Source organism: Notolepis coatsorum (genome assembly GCF_963971535.1).
Source record: "Notolepis coatsorum genome assembly, chromosome: 13".
NCBI classification, from domain to species: Eukaryota; Metazoa; Chordata; class Actinopteri; order Aulopiformes; family Paralepididae; genus Notolepis; species Notolepis coatsorum.
Genome location: NC_140177.1, coordinates 125,315,825 through 125,333,062, shown reverse-complemented (window position 1 = coordinate 125,333,062; position 17,238 = coordinate 125,315,825). Strand labels below are relative to the sequence as shown.

The window sequence follows — 17,238 nt, the reverse complement described above, 5'->3', positions numbered from 1 at the left end:
TCTTTTTTTTTATACTTATAACAATTCGATAATTATCGATATCGAGAAATAAAATAAAATTATATCGTTATCGCGATATGATTTTTTTCCATATCGCCCAGCTCTACGTTGCGGTTGAAGAAACTACCCAGCTGGCTGCGGTCGCTGGCTGGTAGCAGCAGCAGCCGGTCCAGGCTGGCTGACGTTAGAATGAGCATCACGCTGCGAGCGTTCAACAACTATGAACAGATTTGACACCGTTTTAGCAATTGGTAGTCTATAACTTTAGCTAGTTTGCTGTATGTTAAGATTAATAAAGCAACCATAATTTCCATGTACCTGATTCCGTTTGCAACGAGGAATTGCTGGCTGCAGGTTGACTGTCTGTAGTGGAGGACGCGACGGGAGCAGGAGAGCGAAGCAACGAGTTAAACACAATGCACTCGTTAATTACTATACCATGCCCGCGAAGATGTTTAGCCATGTTTGTCGTGCATCCTCCTTTGTTGGAAATACGTTTGTCACGGGTGTTGCACTGTGCCAACCCGTCCTTTATTAACGTGAAATGAAGCCAAGCTTTCGAACGGCGTTTCCTCTGTTCCATGTTTTGTTTTGCGACTACTCCAAGAGGATGTTCTTCTTCATTGGTGTTTTTTTTTTTTACTAGCGGAGCACGGGAGGAGTAATTACAACCCCCAGAAAACCAGAAAACAAACTAGTGCGGGCATTTAGGATGGAATCGAAAAAAATTATCGAAATGCAAACATGTTACTTCCGGTTCCAGAACCGGAAGTTAGGAACCGGTTCTTTTTAGAACCGGTTCTCGGTGCCCAACCCTAGTTTTAAGTGAGTGTGGACTATTGAATTGATTGATTGATTGCTAATTTTATTACTGTCCGCCTTGTTTCCAACTGGTTAAGTTTAGGCCTTCTTTCGAAGTTGGTTAAGGTTAGAGTTTGTCTTTAGAGCAGGGCGATAGACCACCAGCCCTGGTTCCAAACTCTAACCTTAACAAACTTCGAAAGAGGGCCTAAACTTAACCAGTTGGAAATGGCTAATTTTATTACTGTCCGCCTTGTTTCCAACTGGTTAAGTTTAGGCCCTCTTTCGAAGTTGGTTAGAGTTTGTCTTTAGAGCAGGGCGATAGACCACCAGCCCTGATACCAAACTCTAACCTTAACCAACTTCGAAAGAGGGCCTAAACTTAACCAGTTGGAAACAGCAAATTTTATTACTGTCCGCCTTGTTTACAACTGGTTAAGTTTAGGCACTCTTTCGAAGTTGGTTAAGGTTAGAGTTTATCTTTAGAGCAGGGCGATAGACCACCAGCCCTGATTCCAAACTCTAACCTTAACCAACTTCGAAAGAGGGCCTAAACTTAACCAGTTGGAAACAAGGCGGTCAGTAATAAAATTAGCAATCAATCAATTCAATAACCCACGCTCACTTAAAACAGCGCACCTCCCAGCTGCTTCTATCGAAAGTAGGTTTAAAAAAAAAAAAAAAAAAAAACTCTTATAGGGCAAAGATAACTTTTTTTAAATTTGTTTTACCTACTTTCTATATAAGCGTCTAAGAATGAAGTTTTATAGAAAGTAGGTTAAAAACTAAAGAAAAGTTGGATGTGTTAGTTTGCTGGATGTCTAGTTGAAAGACAGTTGGATGTCTTAGTTTGTTGGATGTCTAGGTGAAAGACAGTTGGATGTCTTAGTTTGTTGGATGCCTAGTTGAAAGACAGTTGGATGTCTTACAGTAGTTTGTTAGATGTCTTAGTTGAGAGACAGTTGGATGTGTTCGTTTGTTGGATGTCCTACTGAGAACAGTTGGATGCACTTCCGAGCTGCTTCCACATGGAGGCAACTTCTTTTATTTTTTTTTGGGAACTACTTTTTCCTGCGGATGGTTTTTTCCAATAAATCTTCAATTAATGTGTGTTTATTGTATAGCAATAAGGTTGGATGAATGTGCCAGTTGTATAAAAGCCATTACACCACGCGCAGTCGTGGGTTGTGACAATTAGACCATGCCTAGGGGGGTCTAACGACCACCCCTAGGCATGGTCTAATTGTCTAACGACCACCCCTAGGCATGGTCTAATTATCACAACTCACTCCTGCGCGTGATGTAATGCTTAAAAAGAAAAGTTGGATGTGTTAGTTTGTTGGATGTCTAGTTGAAAGACAGTTGGATGTCTTCGTTTGTTGGATGTCTAGTTGAAAGACAGTTGGATGTCTTAAGTGTGTTGGATGCCTAGTTGAAAGACAGTTGGATGTCTTAGTTTGTTGGATGTCTTAGTTGAGAGATGGTTGGATGTCTTCGTTTGTTGGATGTCTTACTGAGAACAGTTGGATGCACTTCCGAGCTGCTTCCACATGGAGGCAACTTCTCTTTTTTTTGTTTTGGGAACTACTTTTTCTGGCGGATGGTTTTTTCAATAAATCTTCAATTAATGTGTGTTTATTGTATAGCAATAAGGTTGGATGAATGCGCAAGTTGTATAAAAGCCATTATTACATGGCGTTTTCACATTCGCCAAAATGCTTGCTTGTGATTGGTCAATAGCCCCCCGACAGCGGTCATTATTTTTCAATAATGACCGCTGTTTTTTCAATAATGACCGCAGTGCGCAGCTGTTCGCAATCAAGCCCACTGACACACACTGTTTCAGTGCAATTAGACACTGCTGGTGTTCTGCTGCCGGCGATGACAGAGGGCGGAGCGACGAGCGGAGCCAGAACGCAGCCAGAACCAGTGTTGCGAGTCGATGTAAAATGAATTAGGTATATTGTTAGTAAGTTAGCCATGTAATAAGCGGGATAATGTCCCACATCAGTGCAGCAAATCAGAGAACACCTGCCGCGGCTGCACTGACAGCGGAGCCAGCCCAGAACAGAGGCTGCCCGCGATAATAATAATCACTTTATTTGGGCTGACAGAGCCACAGAACAACTGCGATTTGTCAAATGAATTAGGTATATTGTTAGTAAGTTAGCCATGTAATAAGCGGGATAATGTATAGCCTACTCGGTCATTGTCGCAAAATAATTGACCTTCACTACGTTTAAAACACCTCGGCGCGGCGCCTCGGTATTTTAAACTCTGTCGGTCAATTATTTTGCGACAATGACCTCGTAGCCATACATTATCCCTTACTTACACCACGTGCAGTTGTGGGTTGTGAGAATTAGATAACGACCACCCCTAGGCATGGTCTAATTCTCACAACCCACTCCTGCGCGTGATGTAATGCTTTACTACACTTTGCTAGCTTCATATCACAGCTGTATATGTACCGCTACACTCTGCTAGCTTCATATCACAGCTGTATATGTACCGCTACACTCTGCTAGCTTCATATCACAGCTGTATATGTACCGCTACACTCTGCTAGCTTCATATCACAGCTGTATATGTACCACTACACTCTGCTAGCTTCATATCACAGCTGTATATGTACCGCTACACTTTGCTAGCTTCATATCACAGCTGTATATGTACCACTACACTCTGCTAGCTTCATATCACAGCTGTATATGTACCACTACATTTTGCTAGCTTCATATCACAGCTGTATATGTACCACTACACTTTGCTAGCTTCATATCACAGCTGTATATGTACCACTACACTTTGCTAGCTTCATATCACAGCTGTATATGTACCTAGCTTCATATCACAGCTGTATATGTACCACTACACTCTGCTAGCTTCATATCACAGCTGAATATGTACCTAGCTTCATATCACAGCGGTATATGTACCACTACACTTTGCTAGCTTCATATCACAGCTGTATATGTACCTAGCTTCATATCACAGCGGTATATGTACCACTACACTTTGCTAGCTTCATATCACAGCTGAATATGTACCTAGCTTCATATCACAGCTGTATATGTACCTAGCTTCATATCACAGCGGTATATGTACCACTACACTTTGCTAGCTTCATATCACAGCTGTATATGTACCACTACACTTTGCTAGCTTCATATCACAGCTGTATATGTACCACTACACTTTGCTAGCTTCATATCACAGCTGTATATGTACCTAGCTTCATATCACAGCTGAATATGTACCTAGCTTCATATCACAGCTGAATATGTACCTAGCTTCATATCACAGCTTTATATGTACCACTACGCTCTGCTAGCTTCATATCACAGCTGTATATGTACCACTGCACTTTGCTAGCTTCATATCACAGCTGAATATGTACCTAGCTTCATATCACAGCTGAATATGTACCTAGCTTCATATCACAGCTGTATATGTACCACTACACTTTGCTAGCTTCATATCACAGCGGTATATGTACCTAGCTTCATATCACAGCTGTATATGTACCTGGCTTCATATCACAGCTGTATATGTACCTCACTTCATATCACAGCTGTATATGTACCTAGCTTCATATCACAGCTGTATATGTACCTCACTTCATATCACAGCTGTATATGTACCTAGCTTCATATCACAGCTGTATATGTACCTAGCTTCATATCACAGCTGTATATGTACCACTACACTCTGCTAGCTTCATATCACAGCTGTATATGTACCTAGCTTCAAATCACTCTGTATATGTACCTAGCTTCAAATCACTCTGTATATGTACCTAGCTTCAAATCACTCTGTATATGTACCTAGCTTCATATCACAGCTGTATATGTACCTAGCTTCATATCACAGCTGTATATGTACCACTACACTCTGCTAGCTTCATATCACAGCTGTATATGTACCTAGCTTCATATCACAGCTGTATATGTACCACTACACTCTGCTAGCTTCATATCACAGCTGTATATGTACCTAGCTTCATATCACAGCTGTATATGTACCTAGCTTCATATCACAGCTGTATATGTACCTAGCTTCATATCACAGCTGTATATGTACCTAGCTTCATATCACAGCTGTATATGTACCGCTATGCTTTGCTCGCTTCATATCACAGCCGAGCAAATTAACATAGACTGAAAGTTACTTTAGATCTCCCGGGCGACGGTACATTATGTAATTTAATTTAACTTTTATATAAACATTTTATATTACCTAAACATAACACCTGGGCAACACTTAGCCCCAAAGTTGTTGAAATGGTAAAATTTCAAGTCTGTCTGTTTACTGGGCGCTGCCATGATGACTCGAATCGAATGAAAATTAACTAATTGTACGTTCTAATCCAAGATATGTCAGCCCCCAGAAAACAGGCAGACTCTTCATTGAGACTGTAAGAAGTTGGACCATTTCAACAACTTCAGGGTGAGTCTGACAAATAAGTGGCCCGGATTTTATGTTTAATAATAATAATAATGGCTACAGTTGAATTTATATAGCGCCTTTCACATACACAAGTGCTTTTCAATAAAATGGGGAAGGGATAACGGTGGCCTAAAACTGAGAAACAAATTACAAAAAATGGAACAGAGCAAACGGAACTACAACAGAACAAAACAAAATGGAACAAACTGAGTGAATAGGATGCTCAGGAGCATCAGAGACCATATGCCTGGGTGAAGAGTTGGGTTTTCAGCAGGTTTTTAAAGTGGATTTTGGATGTCCATGGGGAGGGAGTTCCAAAGGGTGGGGGCAGTGACACTAAAAGCCCTGTCCCAGAAGGTCTGCAACCTGGCTTGTGGGATGGTGAGTAAGCCTGTGTCAGAGGAGCGGAGATTCCAGGAGGGGGTGTAGGTGTGGAGAAGGTCGGATAGGTATTGAGGGGCAGTGGTGTGTAGGGATTTATAATGCGAGCATGAGGATCTTGAAGGTGACACAAGATTTTACAGGGAGCCAGTGAAGGTGTATGAGGTTGGGGGTGATGTGCTGCCAGGGTTTGGTGCGGGTGAGAACCCCGCTAGCACGGTTCTGAACGTACACGTAATATGTATGCTTCTGAGTAAGTAAAATAAGATTACATGTAGTGTTGGATACCTTCACATTTGAACCGGTACCTGTGAATCGATAACAGTACCCAATGGTACCTTTTTTCTGTACTTTAGTTAGTCTCTAAAAATGTAATCTACCTACCTCCAAAAAAATTATATCCAAACTTCAAATAATTTATTATTTATTTAGAACAATTTGTTAATATATACTAGGGGTGGAACGGTTCGCATTCGAACCGTGCACCGTTCGATACGACCTCCACGGTTCGGGGCATGTGTGTATTGTTCGGTTATAACGTTAGCCGCAAGCCAACAGCGGAAATGCTCACAGCGAAGTGACTCTACGACACAAGATCCATTAGTGGGGAAGGGGGGGTATATTGACGAGGCTTGACAACAGAGGTTTAAAGATAACTTCACGTTTATTAGCTGTTCGTTTATATTATATCATCAGGGCTTCTCCAGGTTCCAATGCTGTGTGTTACTGTTGATTATTTACTTCCTAGTGTGATGTCACTTCAAATACGGCTAGCAAGACTCTCAAATAGCAAAAGCGAGTCAAGTTGATTAGGTACCATGCAGTGAAAAACCGCATAAGAGAATACTTCATAATGTTTCATGCAATTAAAAAGTAAATATATATTTAGTACACATGATTTATTTATTTTAAATAACAGTGACTTTTCCTTTTTGATAAAGTCTAGTGCTTGTTGAGCATATGCATACTCTGTGCATCCTCTGTGCATCCCCTTAACAATTGTGTGTATTGAGCTGTACTGTACCCATTCTGCAATCTGTTAATACAATTTTCAATCAATACTTTATGTTGATGGCCTTTGTCTATAATGTGGCCACAAAAAATTAAATTATTTTGTTTGTTTGCACTAAGTTAATACTTTGACAAATGTTGCATATATTTTTCAGTCGGTTCGGTCTTTGTATTTAAGGCAAACCGCTGTAAACCTTATCTTTTACCAAATAAATGAGAAGCATGTTTAAATCAGCAATGCCCCTCTTGCTGTACCAACATCTCTCCTAACTCTAACCCATGAGTCGGAAACCTCTTTAGCCAAATCTTTTTATTTGTATTTTTTAGCTTTCTTTTTAATAATTTTTTTTCTCTTATTTTGGAGATCGGTGTCATACTGTGACACTGAAATGAAAAAATATTTCATCAACTAAAATATTTAGTCAACAAAAATATTTCATCAACTAAAATATACAGTACGTCACACCCCGCGCCTCTCCCTGCCGTCTGCAAGTGGCTAATCTTGAGTTTCCGACCCCCCAGTAAGCTAACCATGGATAAATTCAAAAAAAGGAAAGTCTGAGGAAAATAGAGGGTTTAATTCAGCATGGACAGATTAATTTGCTTTCACGACTAACGATGCAGGCTTACCTGTATGCCTGATATGTGGTGCGAAATTTGCGAACAACGAAAAATTTACTTTTTATTTGATAGATTTTCCACAAATAAGGGAAGGACTCAAATAGAGCTGCATAGTTCAGGGTTTTATTTCAAAGTAGGTCTACAGATGCCAGTGTTTTTCTCTTTTTCTGTGTTTTATTTCAAAGTAGGTCTACACATGGTGGTCTTTTTTCAAAGTGGACTACTTTTTATTTGATAAATGTTCCACAAATAAGGGAAGGACTCAAATATACCTGAATAGTTCAGGGTTTTATTTCAAAGTCGGTCTACAGACACCAGTGTTTTTTCTCCTCTTCTGTGTTTTATTAAAAAATAGGTCTACACAGCTCAACATTTTTCTTTTTGTTGCTTTATAATTCCATTAACTGTGTGCTATAAGTATAAAGTATAATAAATCGCAAATTACTTTGGGTATGCAATTGTCAGGCGTTTTATGCTAAATGTGGGGTATGCTTGGGGATATATAAAACGTTATACACTGTGTTATCTTCATTTGAAGGGTAAATAGGTTGTGTGGCTCCCTGAGCATTTAGTTTTGTGGGACGGGGGAAAAGTGGCTCTTTTGATAGTAAAGGTTGCGGACCCCTGCTCTAACCGGTTACTGTCAAAATAATGTGCCTGATGTCAAACTGCCTCATTCTTTCAGTTTTTGCATGACTACGTCCTTGAGAATAACTGAAAAGGGGCGGCTAGGTGGCGCAGTGGGCAAGGCGCTCGCCACCAATGCAGGAGATGCTGGGGAGAAAAAATAGAAAAATGGGGAGAAAAAGTAGACAAAAAAAAGGAGAATAACTGAAAAGTTGGATAATTTTTTGGCTATATATATATTTCTTTTTTATCTTTTCCCCCCTCCTTTTTCCGATTTTTCTCCCATCCCACTGTTAGTCGTTATGCCAATTCCCAACCCTTTTCCTGGTTGTTGCGCACCCCCCCCTACTGTTGGTCCGGGAGGCCGGAGACTGTCTGTTTTCATCCGACACACGTGCAGCCAGCCGGCAGCCAGCCTGGCAGCGCAGATTCTCACCGGGAGAGTGTAATGTGTGGAAGGTCGCACTACCTCTCTCCAGATCCTACCCTCGCTGTGCAGGCGCCCCGACCGAACTGTAGGGGTCGCTGTCCACAACGCTCAGGACCCACCCACGGCTTCCCTCCCCCTAACTCAGCCAAACGAGTTAGTATAGCGATTGGCTATATATCTTATGCTGATGTATGGTATTTTTGGAGTGTTGGATTAAAAAAAAAGAAGAAAAAAAAAAAACGTATCGAACCGAAAACCGTTAAACCAAAACGGTGATCCGAACCGTGAATTTTGTGAACCGTTCCACCCCTAATATATACTGTATATAATATTGCAGTGAGCATTGTCTGCATCTAGCTTTGTAAAGTGTAACAACACTTGCGACCGCTTACGGCTTGCCATTGCCCCGACTGCTTTGTTGTTGAATCAAGTCAAATCCTAGGTAAGCGTGTATTGTGCGCGTGAACATGCGGGCCACTTCATAGGTTTCGTGGTAAACTAAACGTTGACGTCATCGGACTTAAAAACAAAAATATATATATATATTTTTTTACACTTACCGAAATGTGGCACCGGCTGATCTCATGTGAATCGGTCCTCTGTAGTCTGTAGTACCTTCGGGTCGGTACCCATCCCTAATTACATGACATACTGTCTCCCTGGGAGATCTAAAGTACATTTCAGTCTGTTAATTTGCCCGGCTGTGATATGAAGTAGGGACGGACACGAGTGATGTTTCCCCAGATCTAAATCTCTAATTAACCCTTTCACTACCACACTACAGAAGGTTAACCCTTTCACTACCACACTACAGACTCTTAACCGCCTGTAGTGTGGTAGTGAAAGGGTTAATCGTAGCGCTCGGGTAATTGTTTAGGGAAATCTATTTTTAGAACGCATAAGAGCACGACGGCAGCTATATCGATGCACAGCGATATATACCTGATGCTTAATGTGTATCGTCAGTCAAAACGGTCAGTTACCATTTGTAATAATTACATTACCTCCACTCTGTTGACTCTGAATGGCATATTTCTTCCCGTATGAATGGTCTATTAGCGCTACTCAAAGTGGACGACATGCTGTTGGCACAATTTGGAAATGCTCAAACTCAAACCGAGGCTTTCTGCGTCATGCCTTCGCTCTACCTAGGTGCCGTGCCTCGCCTTAAAGGAACAGAGAGAGACAAGAAGATAGATACCAGTTTCCTCTCTGTGCGTTCAGTAGAAGGCTATCTGGCTGCACGTTAGCCTAGCTTAGCACAATGAATGGAAGCGGACAGTGCCGGTTAGCCTTCGGGAGAGGTGTTAGTTGGACAATGCCTAGGCTAACCGGCACTGTCCGCTTCCATTCATTGTGCTAAGCTACGCTAACGTGCAGCCAGAGCCAAGCGCAGTAACTCCATATGTCCGAACGCATCCGGCACAGAGAATTGACCTGTCTCAAAACCCTGCCCCTTTTCTTGATCCTCCAATCACAACTGTCGCTTACCTCGGACAAACCAAGTTTGTCCGAGGTAAGCGACAGTTGTGATTGGAGGATCAAGAAAAGGGGCAGGGTTTTGAGACAGGTCCATTGCATGCTGTGTGCTACATGGGGTTGAGTACCGGACTCTGTACTTTAAAGGGTACCGACCGAATTCTGTTTGCACTACAGAGTACTAGGCTTGGGCGGGATCATTTTTTTCATACCGTCATACCTTGCTGACATAATACCCCGGTATGGGTATTATGGTGGTATGACTTTCATTTTCATCAGCGGTGGGGGGGGGGGGGGGGGCAGAGCTAAGTTACCAATATACTCGTTATCACCATACATAACGCTTATATTGAATTATGTTGACATTAGGGCCGTTCTTTCAACCTAAAAGTGCACTTTCTTCAACCTCGAACCTAAATTCCTTAGCAACCCGTGTTGCCAGAGTAATAAAAAAAAAACAGTGCGCACGTTTGAGACACAGATATGAAACGAGTCATACGGAACAAAGTCCGTGGAACTTTATAAGTCCGTGGCCGACGTTAAATCATTCATGTAGTATGGGCGATACATAGATCACAGTAGTTTATATGGATCATAATATTCAAACACGCTGAAACTTACCGGAGCTTCCTCTGACCGTTGGGTGGTCAGCGTGGAGCAGAAAGTTCGTGATTATGGGATGTTGATATATGCATCCATTTCCAGGTTGTATAATAGTATATACGTCCAAATCATGTTGTTTATCGAGTTATTGGCAACGGATCGCTGTCCAGTGTGTCGAGCTGGAGTCCCGCTAACGATAGCGAGTGCCCGGACCGAATGCCTGTTACTGTTCCGCAACTGTAAGTTACTTCCTGGGTAGGCCTGATTGGCCCCGACAGGCACGTGACAGGCGCGGCCACGCCCCGCGGCAGCCTCAGGACGCGCAACAAGGCTGCTGAGAGCTGTCGCGCGGAAATAGGCTGTCTATTGCCATTCTCTAAGACAAACTCTAACCTTAACCAGCTCCTTAACAGCGCCTAAACTTAACCCTTTAACCTTAAGCAACTCCGAAACTATGCCTAACCTTAACCTTAACCTTGCCTAACCTTAACCATAAGGCATAACCAACTCCGAAAGAATATTGCCATTCTCTAAGACAAACTCTAACCTTAACCAGCTCCTTAACAGCTCCTAAACGTAACCTTTCTAACCATAACCAACTCCGAAACAATGCCTAACCTTAACCAACTCCGAAACAATGCTTAAAGTTAACATGCCTAAACTTAACGGCGAACGAATGCACGTTAAAAAAAATTAAATAAAAAATTGAAGGGAATCGAACTTGCCAGCAACGGACGGTAGGATCCACACCAATGCAGCGCTGCCAATTGAGCTATTTCTGGATAGTGAAAAAGGGCGTATTACTGCTACATAATCTACATAATGCTGCCGCGGAGCGTGCCGCGCGGCAGAGAAAGTTGCGCGTCCTGAGGCTGCCGCGGGGCGTGGCCGCGCCTGTCACGTGCCTGTCGGGGCCAATCAGGCCTACCCCGGAAGTAACTTACAGTTGCGGAACAGTAACAGGCGGACCGAATATGGATGAGCACCACTTCCGGCGTGTCACTTCCTGTTTGGGCGATCCGCCGATCGGCCACCAGATGGCGCTCTTGAACCGTTGGAGAGTTGAGAGGAGATCAACAGGAGATCTCAAGTCTCCGTGGGTGAAATATGATTGCCATCACAGATTTTTGAAATATTGATCTCAAAGACGCCTTACGGCGTCATTGGCAGATTACGCATGGCGGAGAATGACGTGGTAACACGTCATTGGCGAATAAAGGGTTAAGGTCACCCTCATTTTCAATGTTGTCGAGATTTACAGAGATTTCAATGCATACATCATTTTTTTTACAATAATAATAACTAGGGATGCTCGATATTGACTTTTATACCGATATACCGATATTGTCCAACTCTTAATTTCCGATACTGATATCAACCGATATCAACCGATACCGATATATGCAGGTTTCCCCCCCCCCAAAAAACCTAATAATTTCAGGTAATTAACATTACATATCTCTTGTCGTGTAATTAACACAACATTATGCATACTTTGAAAATAAATAAAATAATAATTTGTTCTTACTTGCTTGCCTGGGTAAATACATGTAAAAAATTAATAAAAAATTATAAAAAAAAAATTGAAAACAGATACCGATATTTTCCGATATCACATTTTTATGCCAATATCGGCCGATAATATCGGACATCCCTAATAATAACTTATCTATCACCTTTCACACATGGACCGCAGCCCAAATAATACTCAATGAAACCCTAAAAGAAGGTGATTACACCTGTCCAGGTATCGTTGCATTGGCTCCCAGTCTGGGCCAGAACTTCTGTACCTATAATATCTCCATGAGCTTTCACTATCATATCTAGTAGATGTGAAACTATTTCTTTGTCTTTCTCTTTGCTCTTTCAGTGGACAGAGTTTACAGACCGGACGCTGGCCAGATGCCCGCACTGCAGGAAAGTGTAAGTTGTTTCACCATCCATCACTGTGCTGTCTGTGTGTGTAGGGATTTCCCAAAGTCTTTCAGAGCATTGTTCCATAACAACAGCAGTGGCTCAGGGCGGCTAGGTGGTGTAGTGGTCTAAGGCACTCGCCACCAGTGTGGAGACGCTAGGATTCGCGTGTTCGAATCCAGCTCTCCACATTGTTTTTCAGTTTGGCTGGTCGTCCGCAGTAATACACATTGGCCGTATTACGGGGAGGGAAAAACTGAAGGGTGGGGATCGAACGTTGTGAACAAGCGACTCCTACAAGTCGGTTGGTGCGCCTGCGCAGTAGAATCAGGAAGTGTCGGGGGCAGCGTGAGCCTCCCACGCGTTACTCCTCGACACTGAGAGGTCGAGCTGCGCAGGTGAAAAGATGCGACTGCTGTTACCTCAAGTACCGGAGGGGACTTGTGCTATGTATGACTTAGTCCTCACTGCAGCCGGCTTGTGGGAGGCAAGAAACAGCGTTCGTGACAGGGGAGGGTTGAATTGGATGATACGAAATTGGGATGGGAGAAAATATAGAAAATGGGAGAAAAAAGTGGATCAAAAAAAAAAACAACAGCAGTGGCTCAGGAGGTGAGGTAGAGCAGTCGTCTGGTAGTCTAAAGGTTCCCAATTCGATTCCCACTTCTCCCGGGCAGCGTGTCGAAGTGTCCTTGAGCAAGACACTTAACCTCTAATTGCTACTGATGAGCAGATTTGCACCTTGCATGGTGTGTGAATGGGTGATTGTGAGGAACAAAAATTGTAAAGCGATTTGGATAAAAGCTGTTATATAAATGTACCATTTACCTTGTGTGGTGGTACGATCCCTCAGATTTTCCTCCTCGGCTGTTTGGATCCTGGATTTTCTCCTGAATGAAATTAATATATTTTTTTTAGGTGTGGAATAAAAGTATTTCTTAACCCAAAAAATAAGTAAAATTAATGTTTACTTGTTGCATGCATGTATCCCCTCCCGACTTCCCATTTCCCCACGTGGAATGCACCCGATTGGATAAATGACATGCTGGTGCTCTAGTGCGACATCTAGTGGCTGAATGTTATCCAAAGCACCTTTTTTAAAGAATACAACATAACAAAACAACCTACTTCTTATTCAGTAGAGCCTTAGGCCGACATGTATGTGGCAGTTACTGCTGACCCGGAAACGGCAACACGACACGCATAACGATGCAGGTGACGAGTTTTACTCATTGGCTGTTACACAATACTTTGGGTTGATTTAAAGCAGTGGTTCTCAACTTGGTCTAGCCTCGGGACCCAACATTTTCCTTAGTCATTAAGTCGCGACCCCAACATTTTGAACCACTATGATTTATGTAAAAAAAAATGCAGTAATACGCAATCTTTCAAAACATGAAATAAACACAAAAAAGTGCAACAAAAGTGCAACTATTGCTAGTAAAAACCCAATGAAATAAAATAATAATCAATAATATATGCTTCTTAGCAGATTTCTTAGCTTAACATAACAGACCTAAGTTTGGGGGAACTAATGGGATAACTGGGGTTGCAACAAAAGTGCAACTAAGGGCTAAAAACACAATGAAATAAAATAATAATAATAATAAATAATATATCCTTCTTAGCAGACTTCTTAGCTTAACATCCCAGGGAACTAATGGGATAACTGGGGATGTTGTTTGCTCCTGACAAGAGTCTCAAAGTCTGGGGTGATGGTAGACAAAGCAACTCCGAGGTCATGCTCGATGTCCAATCTGTTCCTCTGCTTTGTCTTCAGCTGGACCAGAGCTGAGAAGCCACTTTCACAAAGATAGGTAGTGCAAAAAAAAATATTTTAACACACATGCGACCCACTCAAAATGGCCCCACGACCCACTTTTGGGTCGCGACCCACCAGTTGAGAAACACTGATTTAAAAGATAATGCGTGTGATTTAAAAAAGCCTACGAAAAGACCAAAACCCACAATGCATTTCTTCTACTTACCAGAATGATCCAGCCAGCTAACACCAGATTATAGCTCATATCCAGAAGTCCTAGGACTCCATTGTTGTCCAAAAACTGCTTAACCCTTTCACTGCAACAATACAGAAGGCCCTTTCACTGCAACAATACAGAAGGCCCTTTCCCTGCAACAATACAGAAGGTTAACCCTTTCACTGCGACAATACAGAAGGCCCTTTCACTGCAACAATACAGAAGGTTAACCCTTTCACTGCGACAATACAGAAGGTTAACCCTTTCACTGCCACACGGCAAAGGGTTAACCCTTTAACAACCACACTACAGAAGGTTAACTCTTTCACTACCACACTACAGACTGTTTACACTACCACACTACAGACGGTTAACCTTACACTACAGACTGTTAACCGTCTGTAGTGTAAGGTTAACCGTCTGTAGTGTGGTAGTGTAAACCGTCTGTAGTGTGGTAGTGAAAGGGTTAACCATCTGTAGTGTGGTAGTGTAAGGTTAACCTTCTGTAGTGTGGTAGTGAAAGGTTAACCGTCTGTAGTGTGGTAGTGAAAGGTTAACCGTCTGTAGTGTGGTAGTGAAAGGTTAACCGTCTGTAGTGTGGTAGTGAAAGGTTAACCGTCTGTAGTGTGGTAGTGTAAGGTTAACCGTCTGTAGTGTGGTAGTGAAAGGTTAACCGTCTGTAGTGTGGTAGTGAAAGGGTTAACCTTATGTAGTGTGGTAGTGAAAGGTTAGTGTGGTAGTGAAAGGTTAACCTGTAGTGTGGTAGTGAAAGGGTTAACCTTCTATAGTGTGGTAGTGAAAGGTTAACCTTCTGTAGTGTGGTAGTGAAAGGGTTAAACAAGTCACAGATCTATAGTGTTAGCTCTGGTCGGTGTAATGCATTCCGAGTATTGTAGTTTTTCCTGGAACTGTTTTCATGAAGTGACATCAATTGCTTCGGAAGTAGAAAACGATACGACCTTCTCCTTTAATCTCTTAAATATGCTGTAGGGAGTTTCTCCATATTTAAATTGGGTTTTCTTAATTTCATATTTCATTCCAGAAACAAATTATGGTGGCAAGTAAAAGCATAATCAAATTACCAAGTGTATGTATTTGGCATTTCAGCAGACTCTCCCGGGAGCATGTATTGATCACATTAAAGTCTGAAGCATGTATTGATCACATTAAAGTCTGAAGCATGTATTAATCACATTAAAGTCTGAAGCATGTATTGATCACGTTAAAGTCTGATTGACCATGGTACATATGGACATGGTCTCACAATTTTAAACATGTTCAATTATATGTAGTTGATAAGGAATTTATCAGAGGTGGTAATAATAATAAATTTTATTTGTATAGCGCTTTTAGGCAAAACAAAGAACAGAGAAACATAGAACCACAGGGAAACAAGCAACAGTCATACACAGTATGTGGGAGGGGCAGGAGACGGAGAGAAAGTAGGGAAGAGGAAAGGGAGGTGGTAGGTTGGAGGAGGGTGGGTTATGTGTATCGAAGGTTACAGGTAGGTGACAGTGGTGTGAGCCACTAAAACTGTACTGACTCATAATCACAGGACGTAGTCATGGTTGCTTTCTGTATATTATGCCAATGCTAAAGGTGTCAAGTTACCACATATTGGACCATGATCAGTTTGACCTATCGGTGACGTCACACACATGCAACTAAAGATTTCGGGGAAGTAGAGAAGCTTTCCCTCTCCAGGGGAAGAATGCTATTTATGTACAAATAACAATCTGTATAGTCAAAGTCATGCCTCCAAGAGGAGTTAACTGTAAAAGAAAACACATTTTTGAGTGGAGGAGACCTTTTAATGAAACATCATACATGCTACAGTACAGTGTCAACCTTGTAGCAGATACATATTTACTGTTTCTGTTTATTTATTTTCTAAATTTGTTCACCTTGCATCCTGCAATCATTTGTATTCACTATTAATGAATGCAGAATCTATTCTCTCTGTTCAGACTTGTGTACACTGATGTATTTTCTATAGGCTATACCAGTCTAAAATTCTGACGTTTATAAAATCACAATATATTGCAGTGTTTTATAGTACGTAATAATCACAAATATATTGAACCGTAACTCCTGTTATATGTATTGTATGGCCAGATTCTTGCCAATACACAGCCCTATGTAGTGTCCAGGGAATTATTAGTGGGGCCCTGAGCAGCTACATGATGACCTGTCTAGTGGGGCCCTGAGCAGCTACATGATGACCTGTCTGATTATAGTGGGGCCCTGAGCAGCTACATGATGACCTGTCTGATTATAGTGGGGCCCTGAGCAGCTACATGATGACCTGTCTGATTATAGTGGGGCCCTGAGCAGCTACATGATGACCTGTCTAGTGGGGCCCTGAGCAGCTACATGATGACCTGTCTGATTATAGTGGGGCCCTGAGCAGCTACATGATGACCTGTCTGATTATAGTGGGGCCCTGAGCAGCTACATGATGACCTGTCTGATTGTAGTGGGGCCCTGAGCAGCTACATGGTGACCTGTCTGATTATAGTGGGGCCCTGAGCAGCTACATGATGACCTGTCTGATTATAGTGGGGCCCTGAGCAGCTACATGATGACCTGTCTGATTATAGTGGGGCCCTGAGCAGCTACATGATGACCTGTCTGATTATAGTGGGGCCCTGAGCAGCTACATGATGACCTGTCTGATTATAGTGGGGCCCTGAGCAGCTACATGATGACCTGTCTGTTATTAGTGGGGCCCTGAGCAGCTACATGATGACCTGTCTGATTATAGTGGGGCCCTGAGCAGCTACATGATGACCTGTCTGATTATAGTGGGGCCCTGAGCAGCTACATGATGACCTGTCTGATTATAGTGGGGCCCTGAGCAGCTACATGATGACCTGTCTGATTATAGTGGGGCCCTGAGCAGCTACATGATGACCTGTCTGATTATAGTGGGGCCCTGAG

At 42.2% G+C, this 17,238-nt stretch overlaps 1 protein-coding gene across 1 annotated transcript in view; it reads left to right on the top strand.

The window, feature by feature from the left end:
- Positions 1–17,238, top strand: part of pip4p1a (phosphatidylinositol-4,5-bisphosphate 4-phosphatase 1a) — a 112,635-nt gene that overhangs the window by 78,789 nt on the left and 16,608 nt on the right. Inside the window, exon 5 of the mRNA XM_084326900.1 lies at positions 12,273–12,325. Coding sequence (XP_084183026.1) covers positions 12,273–12,325 — 53 coding nt within the window. The remainder of the gene's footprint in view (positions 1–12,272; positions 12,326–17,238) is intronic.